Source organism: Leopardus geoffroyi, chromosome B1 (genome assembly GCF_018350155.1).
Source record: "Leopardus geoffroyi isolate Oge1 chromosome B1, O.geoffroyi_Oge1_pat1.0, whole genome shotgun sequence".
NCBI classification, from domain to species: domain Eukaryota; kingdom Metazoa; phylum Chordata; class Mammalia; order Carnivora; family Felidae; genus Leopardus; species Leopardus geoffroyi.
In genome coordinates, this window is record NC_059327.1 from 172689697 (window position 1) to 172712628 (window position 22932).

At 39.4% G+C, this 22932-nt stretch overlaps 1 protein-coding gene across 2 annotated transcripts in view; it reads left to right on the top strand.

Moving 5' to 3' along the window:
- The window catches only part of RFC1 (replication factor C subunit 1), an 87276-nt gene that overhangs the window by 18661 nt on the left and 45683 nt on the right, over positions 1 to 22932 (top strand). For both annotated transcript variants that reach the window (XR_006711693.1, XM_045475001.1), the window contains exons 3-4: positions 16567 to 16642; positions 18693 to 18803. Coding sequence is in view for 1 of the 2 variants with exons in the window: in XM_045475001.1 (XP_045330957.1) it covers positions 16567 to 16642; positions 18693 to 18803 (187 nt within the window). In the remaining variant the exon portion in view is untranslated. The remainder of the gene's footprint in view (positions 1 to 16566; positions 16643 to 18692; positions 18804 to 22932) is intronic.

Genomic DNA, 22932 nt, shown 5'->3' on the forward strand with positions numbered 1-22932 from the left:
CTTTTATTAATGTGATGTATCACGTTGATTGATTTGCGAATGTTGAACCAGCCCTGCATCCCAGGAATGAATCCCACTTGATCATGGTGAATAATTCTTTTTATATGCTGTTGAATTCGATTTGCTAGTATCTTATTGAGAATTTTTGCATCCATATTCATCAGGGATATTGGCCTGTAGTTCTCTTTTTTTACTGGGTCTCTGTCTGGTTTAGGAATCAAAGTAATACTGGCTTCATAGAATGAGTCTGGAAGTTTTCCTTCCCTTTCTATTTCTGGGAATAGCTTGAGAAGGATAGTTATTATCTCTGCTTTAAACGTCTGGTAGAACTCCCCGGGGAAGCCATCTGGTCCTGGACTCTTATTTGTTGGGAGATTTTTGATAACCGATTCAACTTCTTCGCTGGTTATGGGTCTGTTCAAGCTTTCTATTTCCTCCTGATTGAGTTTTGGAAGAGTGTGGGTGTTTAGGAATTTGTCCATTTCTTCCAGGTTGTCCAATTTGTTGGCATATAATTTTTCATAGTATTCCCTGATGATTGTTTGTATCTCTGAGGGATTGGTTGTAATAATTCCATTTTCATTCATTATTTTATCTATTTGGGTCATCTCCCTTTTCTTTTTGAGAAGCCTGGCTAGAGGTTTATCAATTTTGTTTATTTTTTCAAAAAACCAACTCTTGGTTTTGTTGATCTGCTCTACAGTTTTTTTAGACTCTATATTGTTTATTTCTGCTCTGAGCTTTATTATTTCTCTTCTTCTGCTGGGTTTAGGCTGCCTTTGCTGTTCTGCTTCTATTTCCTTTAGGTGTGCTGTTAGATTTTGTATTTGGGATTTTTCCTGTTTCTTGAGATAGGCCTGGATTGCAATGTATTTTCCTCTCAGGACTGCCTTCGCTGCGTCCCAAAGCGTTTGGATTGTTGTATTTTCATTTTCGTTTGTTTCCATATATTTTTTAATTTCTTCTCTAATTGCCTGGTTGACCCACTCATTCGTTAGTAGGGTGTTCTTTAACCTCCATGTTTTTGGAGGTTTTCCAGACTTTTTCCTGTGGTTGATTTCAAGCTTCATGGCATTGTGGTCTGAAAGTATGCATGGTATAATTTCAATTCTTGTATACTTATGAAGGGCTGTTTTGTGACCCAGTATATGATCTATCTTGGAGAATGTTCCATGTGCACTCGAGAAGAAAGTATATTCTATTGCTTTGGGATGCAGAGTTCTTTTTTCAACTTTTTTTTTTTTTATTTTTTTATTTTTGGGACAGAGAGAGACAGAGCATGAACGGGGGAGGGGCAGAGAGAGAGGGAGACACAGAATCGGAAACAGGCTCCAGGCTCTGAGCCATCAGCCCAGAGCCCGACGCGGGGCTCGAACTCACGGACCGCGAGATCGTGACCTGGCTGAAGTCGGACGCTTAACCGACTGCGCCACCCAGGCGCCCCCAGAGTTCTAAATATATCTGTCAAGTCCATCTGACCCAGTGTGTCATTCAGGGCCCTTGTTTCTTTATTGACCATGTGTCTAGATGATCTATCCATTTCTGTAAGTGGAGTGTTAAAGTCCCCTGCAATTACCACATTCTTATCAATAAGGTTGCTTATGTTTGTGAGTAATTGTTTTATTTATTTGGGGGCTCCGGTATTTGGCACATAGACATTTACAATTATTAGCTCTTCCTGATGGATAGACCCTGTAATTATTATATAATGCGCTTCTTCATGTCTTGTTACAGCCTTTAATTTAAAGTCTAGTTTGTCTGATATAAGTATGGCTACATCAGCTTTGTTTTGGCTTCCAGTAGCATGATAAATAGTTCTCCATCCCCTCACTCTCAATCTAAAGGTGTCCTCAGGTCTAAAATGAGTCTCTTGTAGACAGCAAATAGATGGGTCTTGTTTTTTTATCCATTCTGATACCCTATGTCTTTTGGTTGGTGCATTTAATCCATTTACATTCAGTGTTATTATAGAAAGATACGGGTTTAGAGTCATTGTGATGTCTGTATGTTTTATGCTTGTAACGATGTCTCTGGTACTTTGTCTCACAGGATCCCCCTTAGGATCTCTTATAGGGCTGGTTTAGTGGTGACAAATTCCTTCAGTTTTTGTTTGTTTGGGAAGACCTTTATCTCTCCTTGTATTCTAAATGACAGACTTGCTGGATAAAGGATTCTCGGCTGCATATTTTTTTCTGTTCAATACATTGAAGATCTCGTGCCAATCTTTTCTGGCCTGCCAAGTTTCAAAAGAGAGATCAGTCACGAGTCTTATAGGTCTCCCTTTATAAGTTAGGGCACGTTTATCCCTTGCTGCTTTCAGAATTTTCTCTTTATCCTTGTATTTTGCTAGTTTGACTATGATATGTCGTGCAGAAGATCAATTCAAGTTACGTCTGAAGGGGGTTCTCTGTGCCTCTTGGATTTCAATGCCTTTTTCCTTCCCCAGTTCAGTTCAGGGGAAGTTCTCAGCTATTATTTCTTCAAGTACACCTTCAGCACCTTTCCCTCTCTCTTCCTCCTCTGGGATACCAATTATGCGTATATTATTTCTTTTTAGTGTATCACTAGTTCTCTAATTTTCCCCTCATACTCCTGGATTTTTTTATCTCTCTTTCTCTCAGCTTCCTCTTTTTCCATAACTTTATCTTCTAGTTCACCTATTCTCTCCTCTGCCTCTTCCATCCGAGCCGTCGTGGTTTCCATTTTGTTTTGCATTTCGTTTAAAGCGTTTTTCAGCTCCTCGTGACTGTTCCTTAGTCCCTTGATCTCTGTAGCAAGAGATTCTCTGCTGTCCTCTATACTGTTTTCAAGCCCAGCGATTAATTTTATGACTATTATTCTAAATTCACTTTCTGTTACATTATTTAAATCCTTTTTGATCAGTTTATTAGCTGTTGTTATTTCCTGGAGATTCTTCTGAGGGGAATTCTTCCATTTGGTCATTTTGGATAGTCCCTGGAGTGGTGCAGACCTGCAGGGCACTTCCCCTGTGCTGTGGTGTATAACTGGAGTTGGTGGGCGGAGCTGCAGTCAGACCTGATGTCTGCCCCCAGCCCACCGCTGGGGCCACAGTCAGACTGGTGTGTGCCTTCTGTTCCCCTCTCCTAGGGGCGGGATTCACTGTGGGGTGGCGTGGCCCGTCTGGGCTACTTGCACACTGCCAGGCTTGTGATGCTGGGGATCTGGCGTATTAGCTGGGGTGGGTAGGCAAGGTGCATGGGGGCAGGAGGGGCAGGCTTAGCTCGCTTCTCCTTAGGTGATCCACTTCAGGAGGGGCCCTGTGGCAGCTGGAGGGAGTCACACCCGCTGCCGGAGGGGTGGCTCCGCAGAAGCACAGAGTTGGGTGTTTGCGAGGAGCAAGCAAGTTCCCTGGCAGGAAGTGGTTCCCTTTGGGATTTTGGCTGGGGGATGGGCGAGGGAGATGGCGCTGGCGAGCGCCTTTGTTCCCCGCCAAACTGAGCTCTGTTGTCTGGGGCTCAGCAACTCTCCTTCCCTTTGTCCTCCAGCCTTCCTGCTTTCTGAGCAGAGCTGTTCACTTATGAGCTCCCAGATGCTAAGTCCCGCTTGCTGTCGGAACACACTCCGTCCGGCCCCTCCACTTTTGCCAGCCAGACTCGGGGGCTCTGCTTGACTGGCGGGCCGCCCCTCTGCCCCGGCTCCCTCCTGCCAGTCTGTGCAGCGCGCACCGCCTCTCCGCCCTTCCTACCCTCTTCCGTGGGCCTCTCGTCTGTGCTTGGCTCCGGAGACTCCATTCTGCTAGTCTTCTGGTGGTTTTCTGGGTTAGTTAGGCAGGTGTAGGTGGAATCTAAGTGATCAGCAGGATGCGCGGTGAGCCCAGCGTCCTTCTAAGCCGCCATCTTCTCTTCACCCCAGACATGTATTTTAAAGAAATTAAGAGGAAAAAATTGATCTTTTATATTTACCCACATTTGCCGTTTCTGGTACTTTTCATTTCTTATTGAAGATAAGAATTTCTTAATTTCTATCTCATATCATTGTCCTTATACCTGAAGAATTTTCTTTGCCATTTCTTGTAGTGTAGATCTTTGGTAACACATTGCCTAAGTTTTTGTTTATTTATTTAACAGTTTATTTATTTTGAGAGAGAGAGAGCATGCATGCACACAAGCAGGGGAAGGGCAGAGAGAGGGAGACAGAATCTGCACTTACAGTGCAGAGCCTGAAGTGGCGCTCAATCTCATGAACCTTGAGATCATGACTTGAGCCAAAATCAAGAGTTGGTTGCTTAACTGACTGAGCCACCCAGGTGCCTGTAAATTTTTGTTTATTTAATAATGTCTTTATTTTGTCTTCATTCTTGAAGGATATTTTTGCTGGATATAGAATTTTGGATTGACAGTTTTTTGTTTCAGCACTTTAAAATGTTCCATTGTCCTTTGGTCTCTATTTTTTTCTGGAAAGATGTTAGCAGTCATTCATATTGTTTTCTTTTGTATGTTATGTATTGTTTTTCTCATGCTGCTTTACAGATTTTTATCTTTGGTTTTCAGCTTTGACTGTGGTGTGCCTGGGTGTGGTTTTCTTGCGTGTATCCTGTTTATGGTTTCTGAGTTTCTTGAATGTATAAATCTCATCAAATTTGGGAACTTTCTGCCATTATTTGTTCAAATATATTTCTGCCTCATTCTCTTTGTCCTCTTCTGGGATTCCAATTATACACATATCAGAATTTTGATATTGCCTCACAGCTCATGGAGATTTGTTCATTTTTATTCTTTTTTTTTTTTTCCCTATACTTCAGATTATATAATTTCTTTGTTACTGTTTTCAGGTTCATTGACTCTTCTTCCCTCTCCAGTTTGCTGTTAAGCCTATGTAGTGAATATGTTATTTTAAATATTGTATTTTTCAATTCTAGAATTTCTGATTGTTTCTTTTTCATAGTTTTTATTTATTTATGTTCTTGAATGTGGTTATAATAGGTACTTTAAACTTCTTGTTGGCTAATTCTAACATATTAGGATTGGTCTCTATTAAATGCCTTTTCTCTTAAGTCTTTGGATCAAGTATTAGTTTGTGCTACTATAGCAAAATACATAGACTGGATGGCTTAAACTGAAATTTATTTTCTTACAGTTCTGGAGGCTAGAAGTCTATGGTTAAGGTTCCAGCCAGTTCAGTTCTTGGCAAGAACTCTCTGGATTGTAGGTAGCTACCTTCTTGCTGTGTCCTCACATAATGTTTTCTTGGTGCGAGCACATCAAGGGAGAGAGAGGTAGAGAGAGAGAGCACGTGCGCTAGTGAGTGTGTGTACATACATGTGTGAGTGAGGCCTCTGGTATCTCTTCAAGGACATAAAGCTTGTCAGATCAGGGCCCCATCCTTTATGACCTCATTTAACCATAATTCCTTAGAGACTTCTGTCTCCAAATACAGCAACAATGGGGACATAGGGGCTCAACATATGAATTAGGAGGGATACAAGCAGTCAGTCCAAACATTTTGCCAATGGTCCCCCAAATTCATGTTCTTCTCACAATGCAAAATACATTCATTCCATCCTGATAGCCCCTAAAAGTCTTAACTCATTACAGCACCAACTGTCAAGTCCAGAGTCTTATCTAAATACCGTTTAAACCAGATAGGGTGAGACTCAAGGTATGATTTCTCCTGAGAAAATTCCTCTTTAGCTGTGGACCTGGGAAACCAGAGGAGTATGTGTTTCTAAAATACAGTGGTGGGATAGGCATGGAATAGACATTCCCATTTCAAAAGAGAGAAATCAGATGGAAGAAAGGGGGGATGGGTCCCAAGCAAGTCCAAAACCTAGCAAGGCCAAAACCTAGCAAGACAAATTCTGTTAGATCTTAAAGCTTGAGAAAATCTTTAGCTTGATGCCCCGCCTTCTGGACCCACTGGGGCAGTTGTCCCAGTCCCAAGGCTTCTGGATGGAGGCTGTTTGATCTGTTGAAACAAGAAGTAAGGCAGCCTGATCTCTGTATCACCTTCATGATCTCTTCTCCTTAGAGAATGGTGCAGGTTTGCAGCTGAATAGCTCTACTGTCCTTCCTGTAGAATCAAGAAGTCTGACAGCCTTTCTTCATTTTGTCTCATTTCAAACTAGCACGGTTTTTGCTTGTGAAATCTCATTATCTCTTTATTGAGTGATAGTCCAGCCACACTTTTGGTGTTCTTTTCAGCACATGTGTTCTCATTTTTTGCAACATAGGTTGAGTATTTTCCAAAGCTTTAAGTTCTGGTTCCTTTTTGCTTAACAATTCAGTTCATTTCTCTCCTCTTGTATTTTACTGTAGAGGATCCCAATCTTCACCTTCCAACAGTTTGCTTCGGAATCTCTTCAGCTAAATAATTTCATTGTTCACAAGTTCTATCTTTCACTAAAACACAATGTAGCCAAGTTCTTTGCCATTTTATAACAAGGATTGCCGTTTCTCCAGTTTCCAACAATCTGTTCCTTGATTCTGTCTGAAACCTCACCAGAATGGTTTTTAATGTTTATATTTACCAGCATTCGATTTATGATATATATATCCTCTAAGATGATAGAAGCTTTCCCTATAGCTCTTATTTTTTCTCCTTGAGACCTTGTTGGAGTCGCATTTAACATCCATATTATTGCTAACAGTCCCTTCACAGGAGTCTACATTTTACAAAATTTTTCTTTTTATTTGTTTATTTTGTTTATTGAAGTATGGTTGACAAATAGTATTACATTAGTTTCAGGTGTGCAACATAGTGATTCAGCAACTCTGTGTTATGCTGTGCTCACAAGTGTAGGTCCTATACAGCACTATTAAAATACTATTGACTGTATTCCCTAATCTATACCTTTCACCCCCATGATTGATTCATTTCATAACTGGAAGGCTGTACCTCTCACCCTTTCACCCCTACTTACCCATGCCTTCAACCCCCTTCCCTCTGGCAACCACCAGTTCTCAGTATTTATGGATCTGTTTCTGCTTTGTTTATTCGTTTTGTTTTTTCAGATTCCACTTATAAGTGAAATCATATGGTATTTGTTTTCTGCTGACTTATTTCACTTAGTGTAATGCTCTCTAGGTGTGACGTATGGCAAGATATCTTTTTTTTATGGCTGAGTAATATTTTGTTATGTTATTATTTATTTATTTTTATAATAGAACCTTTTATTTTGTTATTTTTAAAAATCTTTATTGGGGCGCCTGGGTGGCGCAGTCGGTTAAGCGTCCGACTTCAGCCAGGTCACGATCTCGCGGTCCGTGAGTTCGAGCCCCGCGTCGGGCTCTGGGCTGATGGCTCGGAGCCTGGAGCCTGTTTCCGATTCTGTGTCTCCCTCTCTCTCTGCACCTCCCCCATTCATGCTCTGTCTCTCTCTGTCCCAAAAATGAATAAACGTTGAAAAAAAAATTTAAAAATCTTTATTTATTTTGAGAGCGAGTGAGCAAGCGAGCATGAGCAGGGAAGGAGCAGAGAGAGAGGGAGAGAGAGAATCCTGAGTGGGCTCGGCACTGTCAGCACAGAGTGCAATGTGATGCTTGGTCACGCAACCGTGAGATCATGACCTGAGCTGAAATCAGGAGGCAGACACTTATCTGACTGAACCATCCAGGTGCCCCAGAACTTTTTTTTAAGTTTATTTATTTATTTTGAGTGAGAGAGAGAGCGTGCGCACAAGCAGGGGAGGGGCAGGGAGAGAGAGAGAATCCCAAGCAGGCTCTGCACTGTCAGCACGGAGTGAGATCTCACTCACGAGTGAGATCATGACCTGAGCAGAAACCAAGAATCAGGCACTTAACCAACTGAGTCACCCAAGTGCCCCTAGAAGGGTTTTTTTTTTTTTTTTAATTTTTTTTTTAAACATTTATTTACTTTTGAGAGACAGAAACAGAGTGCGAACAGGGGAGGGGCAGAGAGAGAGGGAGACACAGAATCTGAAGCAGGCTCTAGGCTGTCAGCACAGAGCGCAACGCGGGGCTTGAACTCACAAACTGTGAGATCATGACCTGAGCTGAAGTCGGCTGCTTAACCGACTGAGCCACCCAGGTGCCCCTAGAACTTTTTTTTTTTTAAGTTTATTTATTTTTGAGAGAGAAAGAGAGAGCATGAGTGCACAGAGAGGGAGAGAGAGAATCCCAAGCATGTTCTGTGCTTACAGCGAGAGATCATGATCTGAGCCGAAATCAAGTCAGACACCCAACCAGCTAAACCACCCAGGTGCCCCATGGCTGACTAATATTTTAGTGTGCATGTGTATGTATCTCACATCTTTATCTATCTGTTGATGGACATTTACGTTGCTGTCATATCTTGGCTATGTAGGGGTGTATATATCTTTTTGAATTAGTGTTTTTGTTTTCTTTGGTAAATACTCAGTAGTGGAATTACTGGATCATATTTATATATATGCATTTTTGTATTTTGTATTCTATTTCTATTTTTTAATGTTTTAAGGAACCTCTGTACTGTTCTCCACAGTGGCTGCACCAGCTTGCATTCCCACCAACAGTGCATTGAGTATTTTTTTCCCTCTACATATTCACCAACCCTTGTTTCTTGTCTTTTGATTCTAGCCATTCTGACAGGTGTAATCTGATATTTTATTGTGGTTTGATTTGCCCTGCTGATTAGTGATGTTGAGCATCTTTTCATGTATCTATTGGTCATCTGAATGTCTTTGCAAAAATTTCTTTTTGGGTTTTCTGCCCACTTTCTCTGCCCATTAGATTATTTGGGGTTTTTTGGTGTTGAGTTGTATAAGTTCTTTATATACTTTGGATGTTAACCCCTTATTGGACATATAATTTGCAAATATCTTCTCTTATTCAGTAGGTTGCCTCTTCATGTTATTAATGGTTTCCATTGCTGTGCAAAAGCTTTCTATTTTTGGTGTAGTCTCAATAGTTAATTTTTGCTTTTGTTTCCCTTGCCGAAATGACATCTAGAAAAATGTTGCAATCTTTTTCAAGATTGTTTTGGCTATTTGGGGTCTTTAATGGTTCCATACAAATTTTAGTATTTTTTGTTCTAGTTCTGTGAAAATTACTGTTGGTATTTTGATAGGGATTGCATTGAATCTGTAGATTGCTTTGGGTAGTATGGATGTTGTAACAATATTCGTACAATCCATGAGCATGGAATATCTTTTCATTTGTGACATCTTCAGTTTTGTTCATCAATATTTCATAGTTTTTAGAGTACAGATCTTTCACCTTCTTGACTAAATTTGTTTCTAAGTATTTTATTCTTTTTGGTGCTATTGTAAGTGGAATTGTTTCTTTAATTTCTATTTTTTGAAATGTTTCTATGTATTTTTGAGAGAAAGAGTGTGAGCTGGGGAGGTTCAGAGAGAGAGAGGGGGACAGAGGATCTGAAGCGGGCTCCACACTGACAGCAGAGAGCCTGATGTGGGGCTCGAGCTCACAAACCGTGAGATCACAGCCTGAGCCTAAATGCCTGAGCCTAAGTCAGACGCTCAACCAACTGAACCACCCAGGCACTCCTTAATTTCTATTTCTGATACTTTGTTATTAGTATATAGAAACAAGACAGGTTTCTGTATATTAACTTTATATCCTGAGGCTACTGAATTAATTTATTCTAATGTTTTTTTCTGGTGGAGTTAAGGTTTTCTATGAATAGTATCCTGTCATTTGCAAATAGTGATAGTTTACTTCTTTACCAATTTGGAGCCCTTTTCTTTTTCTTGTCTGATTGCTATGGCTAGAACTTCTTGTACTAATACATATATTTTTAAATTTCTTCTTTGATTTCATCATTGACCAATCAGTTGTTTAATAGCATGTTGTTTAACCTCCACGTGTTTGTGTTTTTTCCATTTTTTTTTTCTTGTAATTGATTTCTAGTTTTGTACTGTTATGGTTGGAAAAGATGCTTGATATGGTTTCAGTTTTCTTAAATTTATTGAGACTTATTATGTGGACTAACATGTCATTTGCCATGGAGAATGTTCCACGTGCAGTTGGAAAGAATGTGTATTCGTCGTTTTTGGATGGAATGTTCTGTATATATCTGTTAAGTTGGTCTGTTCTGATGTGTCATTCAAAAGCTGTTTCCTTATTGATTTTCTTTCTGGATGAAATGGGGTGTTAAAGTTCCCTACTGTTGTTGTATCACTGTCGATTTCTTCCTTTACGTATGTTAATCTTTGTATTATGTATTTAGGTACTTTAATGTTGGGTGTATAGATATTTACAATTGTTATATCCTCTTGTTGAATTGATGCCATTATCAGTATGTAATGCCATGTTTTGTTTCTTGTTATAATCTTTGTTGTTAAGTCTATTTTGTCTGATACAGGTATTGCTACCCTGGATTTTTTTTTAGTTTCCATTTGAACAGAATATCTTTTTCCATATCTTTACTTTCAGTTTGTATGTGTCTTTAGGTCTGATGTGAGTCTCTTATAGGTAGAATATAGGTGGGTCTTGTTTTTTTATCCATTCTATCACCCTCTGTCTTTTGATTGGAGCATTTTGACCTTTTACATTTAATTATTGATAGGTATGTACTTACTACCTTTCTGTTCACTGATTTTTGGTTGGTTTCGTAGTTCTTCTGTGTTCCTTTCTTGCTTTCTTGTGATTGATAACTTTCTTTAGTGTTGTGCTTGGCTTTCTTTCTCTTAATTTTTGTATATCTATTTCAGGTTTTTGCCTTGTGGTTATCATGAGGTTCCTATGTAATATCCAGGTATATGATATTCTGGATTAAATTGATGGTCACTTGAGATTGAACACATTATAAAAGAACTTCATTTTTACTCTCCCACCCCACATTTTGTGTATATGTTTTCATATTTTACATCTTTTTATTATGTGAGTCCCCTTAACTAATTCATTTTATTTGAGAGAGATAGAGAGCAAGCGGGGTAGAGTGGCAGAGAGAGAGAGAATGAGAATCTTTAAGCAGGTTCCATACTCAGTGCAGAGCCCAGTGCAGGGCTTGATCCCATGACCCTGGGATCATGACCAGAGCTGAAATCAAGAGTTAGACACTCAACTGACTAGGCCATCCAGACACCTCTAATTTAAAAAATATAGTTGATTTTACTACTATGTCTTTTAACCTTTATACTAGGTTTATAAATGGTTGCCCTACTGCCTTTACTGTGTTTGCTTTTACTCATGAAATTTTTTTCCTTTCATAATTTTCTTCTAAATACAGCCTTTCTTTTCCACTTCAAGAAGCCCTTTAATATTTCTTATAAGGCTGGTTAAGTGGTGATGAAATCCTTTAACTTTGGGAAACTCTTTAGCTCACCTTCAATTCTGAATAACTTTGCCGGGTAGAGTATTCTCGGTTGTAGGTTTTTTTTTTTTTATTCAGCAGTTTGAATATATCATGCCATCCCTTCTGCTAAAAAATCAGCTGATAGCCTTATGGGGTTTCCCTTGTAGGTAATTATTTGCTTCTGTCTTGTTGCCTCTAAAATTCTTTATCTTTAATCTTTGACATTTTACATATTAATGTGGTGTGGAACTCCTTGGGTTTATCTTGTTTGGACCTCTCTGTCCTTCCTGAAGTTGGATATTTGTTTTCTTCACCAGTTGGGGGAGGTTTTCAGTTCTTATTTCTTCAAGTAAGTTTTCTCACCCTTTGTCTCTCTTTTCTTCTGGGACCCCTAAATGCAAATTTTTGTTCACTTGATGTTTTCCAAGAGATCCGTAACCTATTCTGTGTCTTTTTTTTTTTTTTTTTTTTTTTTTTTAATTATTTCTCCTTTTTGCTGTTCTGTTTGGGTGCTTACCATTAGCTTGTCTTCCAGGTCACTGATCTGTTTTTTGCATTCTTTAATCTACTGTTAATTCTGGTGTATTTTTAATTTCCTTTATTGTATTCTTCAACTGTGGTCCTTTTTAATATTTTCTCTTTGTTGAAGTTCTCATTGAATTCATCTATGCTTCTCTCCAGTTGGTGAGCATCTCTGTGATCATTACTTTAAATTTATTTATCTATCTATTTATTTATTTCTTACTTTGAAATGGTTAGCAGATAGCTTGGTTATCTCTATTGCATTTAGCTCTTTTTCTGAGGTTTTGTCTTGTTGTTTCATTTAAAACATATTTCTCTGTCTTCTCATTTTGCCAGACTTTCTGTTGTTTATTTCCGTGAATTAGGTAGAACAGATACTTCTCCTAACCTTGAAGGAATGGTCTTGTGTATGGCCATCTCCTGTGTAGACTGCATGTGTCTGGTGACTTTGGCTGGCTGGCTGAAGTTGTGGCTGGTGGTCTTGGGGAACTCTGTGCTGGGGTACCCGGGTGGGATGGCCTGAGCTGAAGTGGGTGTGGACTGGGGTGGTCTAGGGCTGTCTGCACAGATGGTGCCCTGATGGAGCAGCTAAAGTTGAAGTGGGTGCAAGCTGGAGGTCCTGGGGTTCACTGCTCTGTGCAGATGACACCCTGGCAGGACTGCTGAAGCTAAAGTAGGTGTAAACTGGGTGGTCCCAGGGCTCTTTGTGCACAGGGTGCACAGTTGAAGCTGAAGTGGGCATGGGCTAGGGTGGTCTAAGGGATCTCTGTGCTGAGGACAGCTGAAGCTGAAGTGTGTGCACATGAAGGTGTCCTGGGGTGCTTTGTGTGGGAGTGCCCTGGTGAGGTGGCTGGAGGTGACTTGAGAGGGGGCTGGATGGTCCTGGACACTCTGTATAGGGGAATCCTGGTGAGTTGTCTAGGTCCAAAGCAGGAATGGGCTGGGTGGTCCCAAGGCACTGCATGTAGTGGGTCCCTTGGTGAATCATCTGGATCTAAAACAGGCATGTGCCAGGAGTTCTTGGGGAGCTCTGTATTGGGGGTGTCCTGGCAAGTTGTCTGGAGCCAAAGTGGTATGGGCCTGGAGTGTTTTGGGGTGTTTTGTGCCTGTGTCACCTTGGCAAGACAGAGCTATAGTGGGAATTGACCAAGGATATGTGGTGTGTATTGCACTGGGGTCACATAGGTGGGATGTCTCGGGCTGGTGTGGAGTAAGAGCCTGGGGCTTACTGAGGTGATAGGCTGGCTAGGGCACCTGGACCCTGCTTCAGTCCATGCCATCAAGGTGAAGGGAGAATGTAAACCTTGGCCCCTCTGACCTGGAGAGAGTTCCAGCAGCTCCCCCACCATTTGGTGGAGTTCTAGGGCTGGATCTTTTATAATCTAGTTGCCCTTTTAAATTTTGGCCTTTTTTCTGATGCGCCTGGGTGGCTCAGTCGGTTAAGCAGCCGACTTCGGCTCGGGTCATGATTTTGCGGTTCGTGAGTTCGAGCCCCACGTCGGGCTCTGTGCTGACAGCTTAGAGCCTGGAGCCTGTTTCAGATTCTGTGTCTCCCTCTCTCTGACCCTCCCCCGTTCATGCTCTGTCTCTCAAATAAATAAATGTTATAAATGAATATATATATATATATATATATATATATATATATATATATAGGCCTTTTTTCTGTGCCCTAGGGCACAAATCTACTTATGGTCCCTCAGTATATCCCTCCTTAATGTAGTTTGCAGTGACAGGGTAAGGGTTCCTTTCATTCAGCAGTTTTTGTTTCTGTTTCTCTTAACATTCTCTTGTGGTCTCTCCATGTTTTGTTGTGCAAAAGCTGTTCAGTCAGCCCTTAGTTCTTCAGGAGGAATTGCTCTATAAATAGGTATAGATTTGGTATATTCTGTGGAGGTGAGTTCAGAGTCTTTCTGCATTGCCATCTTGGACCAGAAGTCCTAGGCTTTTTTAAAGCATGTACTTTTCCAGCCTTCACCATAACCCGGTTCCAAATCCACTTCCATGTTTTAGGTATTTTTTACTGCACCACTTTATTTCATGGTAACAAAATCTGTATAGTCAGAATTCTCCAGAGAAATAGAATCCACAAAGATATTTATTTTAAAGAATTCATGCATGTGATTACAGCATCTGACAAGTCCCTAGACCTACAGTTGGGAAGCTGGAGACTCATGATAGCTGTAGTATAGTTTAAGTGTGAGTCTGAAGTCCTGTGAACCAGGAGAGCCGGTAGTGTGATTACAGTCTCAAGCCTGCTATCCTTAGATAGTTAATGTTAAATTCATCCAAAAACACTTTCATAGAAACACTCAGAATAATATTTGATGTAATACTTGGGCACTTTGTGGCCCAGTCAAGTTTACAGATAAAAAATAAAGCATCACAGGTTACATTTTGTATTTTGTGTGTGTGTGTGTGTGTCTGGTTATTTTGGATTTATGTTGGATAGTCTAGTTATGTAGTGCAGGAAATTTGGATTCTGTTACATTCCTCCAAAGAGTGTTAATTCATTTGGTTTAGCAGGCAGTTAACTTGCCTGAACTCAGAGCCTAAACTCTTGTGTCTCCTGTGATGGGCAGCAGATGAAATCTTTGTTCAGTTCTTTTATCCTTAGCTGGCACTATGAGTTGTTCCATTCATGTGTGGTGCAGGAGAGATCTGGGCTAAGTTTATGGGCAGAATTTGAGACTCTCCTTCTGTGGCTCTCTCCCTTGTGGGATACCCTCTTCTCTAACTTTTGAGTTACTGTAGTTCTTTTTAACTCTGTGCTCCAGTTCATTTATCTCATTTTCTTGCAAGCTAGTCAATTGTTCTTATATTTTTCAAGTTTTACTGTAATGAGTAGAAGCATATTTCTTTTTTCTTTTTTTAAAGATTTTATTTTTAAGTAATCTCTACAACTAGTGTGGGGTTTGAACCCACAACTCTGAGATCAAGAGTCACATACTGTATGGACTGAAGCAGTCAGGTGCCTCTAGAAACATATTTCTCCCTTATGATTGGTTATAGTTTCTTTTGCTGTCTGGTTTCTTGATTTTTTTGGGAAAATTTGAATATGTTAGAAATATAATGTATAACTACAAAATATAAATAATATCTTTTGCCTTGGTTATGTATAGTATTCTTTAAAAAATTTTTTTTTAATGTTTATTTTTGGAGAGGGGGGTGGAGGGGCAGAGAGAGAGGGAGACACAGAATCCAAAGCAGGCTCCAGGCTCCAAGCTGTCAGCACAGAGCCCGATGTGGGGCTTGAACTCATAAACTGTGAGATTATGACCTGAGCTGAAGTTGGACACTTAACCAACTGAGCTACCCAGGTGCCCCGGTTATATATAGTTTTCTAACAGGCAGTGGGTAGTGGACAGCCCATAACTCCTTAACCTTTGTCTCTTTCATTTTCAGTAACCATTTGCCTTTTAATATCTGACATTCTTTTACTCTTTGTTATATGTAATTTAGTGTTGAAAGTGGAGCTGAATAATAATACAGCCTTTTCTATAATTCTTTTTTTCCCATCTGATACAATTGTTTTTTTTCTTTTTTTTTTTCAGTTTTATTAAGAAATAATTAACATCTGAGCTGTAGAAGTTTGAGGTGTACAGCATGATGGTTTGACTTACATATGCTGTGAAATGATTACCACAGGTTTAGTTAATATCCGGGATCTCATATAGATAAAGTAAAAAAAGAAAAAAAATTTTTTTCTGTGATGACAACTTTTAGATATGCCCTCTTAACACGTTTCCTATATATCAAATAACAGTGTTCATTATATTCTTCATGTTGTATATTGCATGTCTAGTACTTATAAGTAGAAGTTTGTACTTTTTTTTTTTTTAAGTTTATTTTGAGAGAGAGAGCAGGGGAGGGGTGGAGAGAGAGAACTCCCTCCAACACTGTCAGTGTGGAGCCCACTGCGGGGCTCAAACCCATGTACTGTGAGGTCATGATCTGAGCTGAAATCAAGAGCCAGATGCTCACCCCGACTGAGCCACCAGGGCTCCTCAGAAGTTTGTACCTTTTGACCACCTTCCTCCACTTGTACCTCCCCTCACTCCCTGCTTCTGGTAACCACAAGTCTGGTATCTTTTTCTGAGTTTGGTATGTTTTTTGCTTGTTTTAGAGTCCACATATAGGTGAGATCATACAGTATTTGTCTTTCTCTGTTTGAATTATTTCACTTAGCATGCCTTCAAGGTTCATTCATGTTGTTGCAAATGGTAGGATTTCCTCTTTTTTTATGTGTATCACAATTTTATCCTTTCCTACTTTGATGGTCACTTAGGTTGTTTCCATGTCTTGGCTATTATAAATAACGCTTCTATGAACATGGGGGTGCAGATATCTTTTGGAGTTAGTGTTTTTGTTTCTTTGGATATAGTTTCAGAAGTAAAATTGCTGGGTCATATGGTAGTTTTTAGACAAAAATTTTTGAGGAACCTCCATACTGTTTTCGATAGTGGCTGTACTATTTTACATTCCCACCAACAGTGCACAACGGTTCCTTTTTCTCCACATCTTCGCCAGCATTTATTCTCTCTTGTCTTTTTGATGTTGGGTTTGGCTAATTGTTTAGTCTAATTATGGCATTAATGACATTTTGGGCTGTGTAATTCTTTGTTGTGGAGGACTATCTTGTGCGTTGTTAGGGTGTTTAGTAGCATCCCTGGTCTACTCAGTAGGTGCCAGTAACCCCTTTCTCCTGCCCCCCAGTTGTAATAAGGAAAAATGTCTCCTTGGGGGCAAAATTACTGAGTTCAAGTCTAACGAGAAAACACAACGAATTTATGTAAGTTTTGCATTCTAATTATACTGTGATGTTTACAGGTAAATAGTTCTTGTAAAGAAGATGACTCTAAACAGAAGCAACCAAACAAGAAAAAGAGGATCATCTATGATTCAGGTAATATTTCTTCTGGGGAGCCTTAAAGTTTTAAAATTATTTTATATCCCTTAGAACAGTGTTTTCCCAACTGATGTTCTGAGACACACAGCTCTCTCTGTTGTTGTAATAGGTCCTGTGAGAAGACTCTATGCTCCAATAAAGTTGAAAACAGTTTTATTGTACTGTAGAACTTAACAGAGCCACAATATATTAATGTGTTAAATATGTTTGTTCAGGGGGCGCCTGGGTGGCGCAGTCGGTTAAGCGTCCGACTTCAGCCAGGTCACGATCTCGCGGTCCGTGAGTTCGAGCCCCGCGTCAGGCTCTGGGCTGATGGCTCAGAGCCTGGAGCCTGTTTCCGATTCTGTGTCTCCCTCTCTCTCTGCCCCTCCCCCGTTCATGCTCTGTCTCTCTCTGTCCCAAAAATAAATAAACGATGAAAAAAAAAATTAAAAAAAATAAATAAATAAATATGTTTGTTCAGAGGGGTATACAGTATACATAGCGTGTTTCAAACTTACTTTGAACATGACATTTATTTATCAAGTAAGTTTACTTATAAAGTGTATTTATTTATTTTGAGAGAGGCAGAGAGAGAATCACATGCCGCAAGAGTCTGGCACTGTAGGGCTCGATGTGGGGCTCTGCTTCACAAACTGTGAGATCATGACCTGTGCTGAAGTCAAGAGTCGGACACTCAACTGACTGAGCCACCCAGGTGCCCCTGACATATTTATTTTTAAAAATATTCATACTAACTTCTCTTTCAGCTGAGCTTCTTGGAGACTGAATTTGAAAAATAGTGCCTTAGAATATTGCTCTGGAAACAAAGATGCTTTTGATCTGGTCCTTTTTTGTTGGAGTTAAAATGGAACAATCACAATATAAAATATTTGAATATACTGTACTTTTAAATGGGGAATGTTGTATTTTTATGTATGCCTTTTATGATCTGTTAAAATAATGATAGAATTCAAAAAGTTTTAGGTGTTGCTTTTGCGGAGAAGATCCATCTGGTGTGAATTCTCAATAATGCAACCTCTAAGGAAAGTATGCATAGATTGTCAGGATTTGACAATAACAGCAAAAATTCTGACTCAATTCTAAAAGTGCTTCAATGTTTATTCTATGTCTTTTACTGCTGTATACAGTAAGGAATTTGAAATAAGTACACATTATCACTCCCCAGGAGTTTCTATCTTTTGGGAAATTGAAAATTTAGTTGTTTGATACAGTTTTAGTATGAAACAGGATTTATAAATGCATGGTGCAGAGGAGAAGGAAGGATCCTAAAGTTTATGAAACTTCTATTTTTGTACCACTTTGTCTTGATTTGTATTTAAGCGTCCTGGGTGATTAGGTTGTGGTAGACTAATGGCTCCCAAAGATGTCCATGCGCTAATTCCTAGAACTTGTGAATATGTTAGGTTACATGGCAAAAGGGAAACTAAAGTTATAGGTGGCATTAAGGTTGATAATCAGGTGACCTTAAAATAGGGAGATGATCCTGAATTATCTGGGGATGGGCCCACTGTATTCACAAGGAAGAGTGAGGAAAGGGGGAGAGAGAGAGAGACAGAGACAGAGACTGAGACTGACCATGGAAAATAGAGAACCAGAAAGATGCAGCATGAGAAGGATTTTGCCTGATGTTCCTTGCTTTGGAGATGGAGGAAGGGAGCCAGAAGCTAAGGAATGTTAGCAGTCACTAGAAACTGGAAAAGACAGGGAAATGGATTTTTCCCTAGAGTATCCAGAAAAGGGTCATAGCCCTGCTGGCACTTTGATGTTAGCCCAGTGAGACCCATATGGGGTTTCTAACCTTCAGAACTATAAGATAATATGTTTATGTTGTTTTAAGCCACTAAATTTGTGGTGATTTGTTATAGTGACAATAGAAAAGTAAGACCAAGGTTTGACACTGTGTAGAAGTAACCTGTGAGAATTCATAAAAGGGATTTGCCTCAAAATGGGCCTTGAGGAATTCGTTAACAATGATCACTTTAAGAACACACTGTATTTTATTTTTTCTCTTGAGAGTTTTGTTTCATTTGCTTCTCATGTACAGATTCAGAATCCGAGGAGACAGTGCAGGTAAAAAATGCCAAAAAGCAACCAGAAAAACCTAAACCTGGTAAAATTCTACGCCAGGATCCTGTTACATACATTTCAGAAACAGGTAAGTGTACTGAGTGTGTTTAATGTTTGAGAGAAGAGTAGTGTGTGTTATGTTCTTGAGCTACTCATTGGTGTCTGGATGAACCTCCTTCACTTTGAATTGAATTTCTGCTGCCTTTTTTGCTTTGTTGATTTATATTTATCAGGGAAAGGCTGTAATCATTTTGGCATTTTCTGTGGGTTAAGGGCCATTGTAAGGGTTAGTTACAGGGGAATTGGCCTTGGAATTTTTTAGGTGTTCTATATTGAGTAAGTTGAAGCTCTATCTTGAATCCTGTGTTAAAATATTATTGGTGTATTTTAGGGGCGCCTGGGTGGCTCAGTCGGTTGAGTGGCCGACTTCACCTCAGGTCACGATCTTGCGGTCCGTGAGTTCGAGCCCCGTGTCGGGCTCTGGGCTGATGGCTCAGAGCCTGGAGCCTGCTTCAGATTCTGTGTCTCCTCCTCTCTCTGTCCCTCCCATGCTCATGCTCTGTCTCTCTCTCTCAGTAATAAATAAACGTTAAGGAAAAAAAAATTAAAAATATTATTTTAAAACTTTTTTATTTAAGTTTTTTTACTTTGCATGCTAAAGTCATAATAATCTAAGTATATAACAATTATTCATATTTGTGATCTGTGATCTAGCACAGATGTGACCTGAATTCCTTGTATTTTCTTGTGACAGTAAAGATTTTATTAGCATTAGCTTTTTAATAGATGATTGTTTTTATACTTAAATTTATTTGTTCTGTTTTGAGTGGTTAGAAAGCAAAAGCCATTTATAAATAATTGTACACTAATCTTAAAATGGTAAAATAGTATAAATGATTGTTTCATAGATAGTATTCCTTTATGGTGAGGAACTCTGAATTATCATCTTAGGGAAAAAACTCAGATGTGTTGTAAAGTCATTTTTTTTTAAATTGCTGTGAGGATTTTCTTTTTTTTCTCTCCCCACCCCCCCTTTTTTTGAGAGGGGCAGAGAGAGAGACAGAGAGAAGTGGGGCTCACCTGAAGCAGGGCTCAAACCCATGAACCGTGAGATTATGACCTGAGCTGAAGTCAGATGCTTAACCTACTGAGCCGCTCATGCACCCTGTAAAGTAATTTTGGTTGTGGCATTGTTAATTCCTAGAGGAGACTGTAACAGGAATAAAAGGTTAGATGTATTAATCTTCAAATTCACAGAGCCTGTTGAATTGGTTCCTATGTAGAAATACTTGAAGGAACCATGAAAGCATCTCATAGGTTGTTGATTTGTTCATATTGAAGAAAACCTCTGAAACCATTATTTTTTAGCACTCTGCTACTTGAATTGCTAGTGAAGTGAACACACCTGGTTTGAAGAGATGGTAAAAGCCACATAATTACTTTGGCACAGCATATTACAGTTTATATTCAACAGACATTTATTGAGTGTTTTTTACATCCCAGAAACTAGGTGCTGGAGGCACAAAAGATGACCAGACTCCGAAGTACTGTAGTAGTCGCTTGAGGTAGCAATAAGCAGTAGTCAGGCAGAGGGCTCGAAGGGTAAGATTTGATCTGGCACTTGAAGGATGAGCAGGCAGTGGAGGGAAGAATGTCAGCTTAGGGGGTGGGATTATTTAAAGCACAGCATCCAGCACAAGGCTTGGTATGTTCGTAGGGCACAGAAGAGACTGCCCACATGAGGAGGAGTAGTGGGAGGTAGGATTAGAGAAGACCTTGAAAGCTAGGCAGATGGATTTAGACTTAACATAGCAGGGAAAGGGAACCATTAAAATTCTTGAAGAGAGTTGTGGAATGATGAGAATAGTATTTAAGAGTGATTGCTAGAGGGGTGCCTGGCTGGCTCAGTGGGTAGAGTGTGCAACTCTTGGTCTTGGGGTTGTGAGTTTGAGTCCTATGTTGGATATAGAGATTACTTAAAATGTTAAAGGGGCGCCTGAGTGGCTCAGTTGGTTGAGTGTCCGACCCTCTATCTCAGCTCAGGTGTTGATCTCAGGGTCGTGAGTTCAAGTCCTGCGTTGGGCTCTGCACTGTGCATGAAACCTAATAAAAAAAAAGAAAAGAGTGATTGCTAGATTGCTAATGTTCAGGGTGGGATAGAGAGTATAGAAACCATAATTAGGTAAGTCAAGGCATTTCCTAGGGGTGAAGTAATGAGAGACTTAAGTTAGCAATATAAGGGACTGATTTATAAACATTTTTGAGACATGAGTTACAGATTAGGTTTTTGGATTATCTTTGGTAGTATTATTAGGATAATTGGAGAGTTGATGTCATTACCATGCTAAAGACTTGTTGTTTGTTTTTAAAAAATTTTTTGGTATCCCAGCATGGGGCTTGAACTCACAACCCTGAGATCAAGTGTCACACGCTCTACCTACTGAACCGGCCAGGCGCACTCCCCCCACCCCCCATTTTTTTTTTTTTTCAATAACAGCTTTATTGAGATCTACAATTCACCTCTAAGATTTTAATGTTACTGGAATTTGCAGATAAAGGTCAAGGTTTTTGAAGATACGAGTAACAATAAAATTTTTCTTACGTGTATGGGCTGTTACTTGAAAGTATGTGGGTAGTCATGGTAGATAAATTGTTCAGTAAGTTGGGAATGAAACAGGAAAGAAAGTCCTTGTGTTGTAGAACAAATCTTAGCCTGGAAGGTCAGAAGCTCTGCCTGAGGGTCCATCCTCGGTTGCCATCTAACAGCTGTTTGAGTCTCACGGTCTATAAAGTAGAGACACTACTTGAATAGGCTTGCTGGAGAGATTTACTGGGATGGTGCATAGGAAAGGGCCAGATCCAGTGCCTGAAGCATATAAAAATAGCTTCGTATAGGTTCTCAGAGACATTTGATTGTTATTCAAATGATCAAAACCAAAATGTAGATAACATGAATGTATTTTCTGTAAACTTTTTGGTAAGCTGAGATAGTTCTTCATTACGTCAGAGGCCGACTGACTCTAACCTTTTTGTTCTATTGCTAAATATCTGCTTAGGCACATTGTGCAAATGCACTCTTCTATTAAGAGATCCCCCTCTGAGATCTGGCCACCTTTGTGAAGTTTTGAATATGTGGGAGGGATACTAGAAACGTATGGTGATAGGTTTATTATGTAACCAAAGGTGGTGTGATCGAGCTTTCCAGTGACACCCTGGAAACGTCAAAGTTAGTGTGCAGACAGCCGTGGCCTTCAACTGTGGATCAGTTGGCTATCCTTATCTTGTGATTTTAGGTACACAGAAGGGTCAGACAATTTAAGCTCTGATCACAGATTTTCTTTAACACGGGGTCATTTATTTCAGGCCAGGTATTTTCAAATGTTATTTTCTGAAGAGATATCCAGCATGTTATCTGAAATTTTAATGAGCATTATCCATGTTTCTGTCATTCTGCTGGTGGCATGTATGTGTGAAAGTAAACATTGTCCCCTTATTTTAGTTGGAAATTTGGGGTGTGATGTACTCATCTAATAGGATGTTCCGTATTTATTACATAGTATTCTGTTTTGTTTTTTTTGTTTGTTTTTTTTTTTTAGAATTAAGACATAGGAAAAAGCAAGTTCTTTTCTTGCCTGTTTTGTCTTCTCATGTTTTTTTATTCTTTGAAATTACAGGTTCATGGGAAGAAAATAATCCCTTTTTCTTCCTTTTATAAGAGAATGAACTGTTAAAACGAAGTCCATAATAAAATCAGGAATATAATGGGTTTTAAGAAAAGTGCAGCTTCTTGAAATTAATAAACTGGGAAATTCATCACCTTAAAATATTTTTAAAAATTATTCTTTACTTTTTTTAAAGCTAAAACTACAGTTGTTCAGTACCAGGTTATGAATAAATATTCACATTATAAATGTAAATGTTTATATTGCAAGTATAAGATTAACCTAAAATTGCATTGTTTATTTGGGGATTGGAACTTCTTGTGGAAAAGGATTATATGACAATGATTTAATTTTAAAAACCTGTTAATAACAAAAGAAACAATTTTTGCTTCATTATTCCTTATTTTATCTTTCATATACCAATTTTTGTTTGGTGTTTTTCTTGCATTTGTGGTGTTTAGGAGCAGAAACTCTTAAATCAGATTGCCCGAGATGACGTTCATTTACCTTCCTTGTGTCTTAGTTTCCTCACTTGGGGGTTGGGGCTAGCGGAGC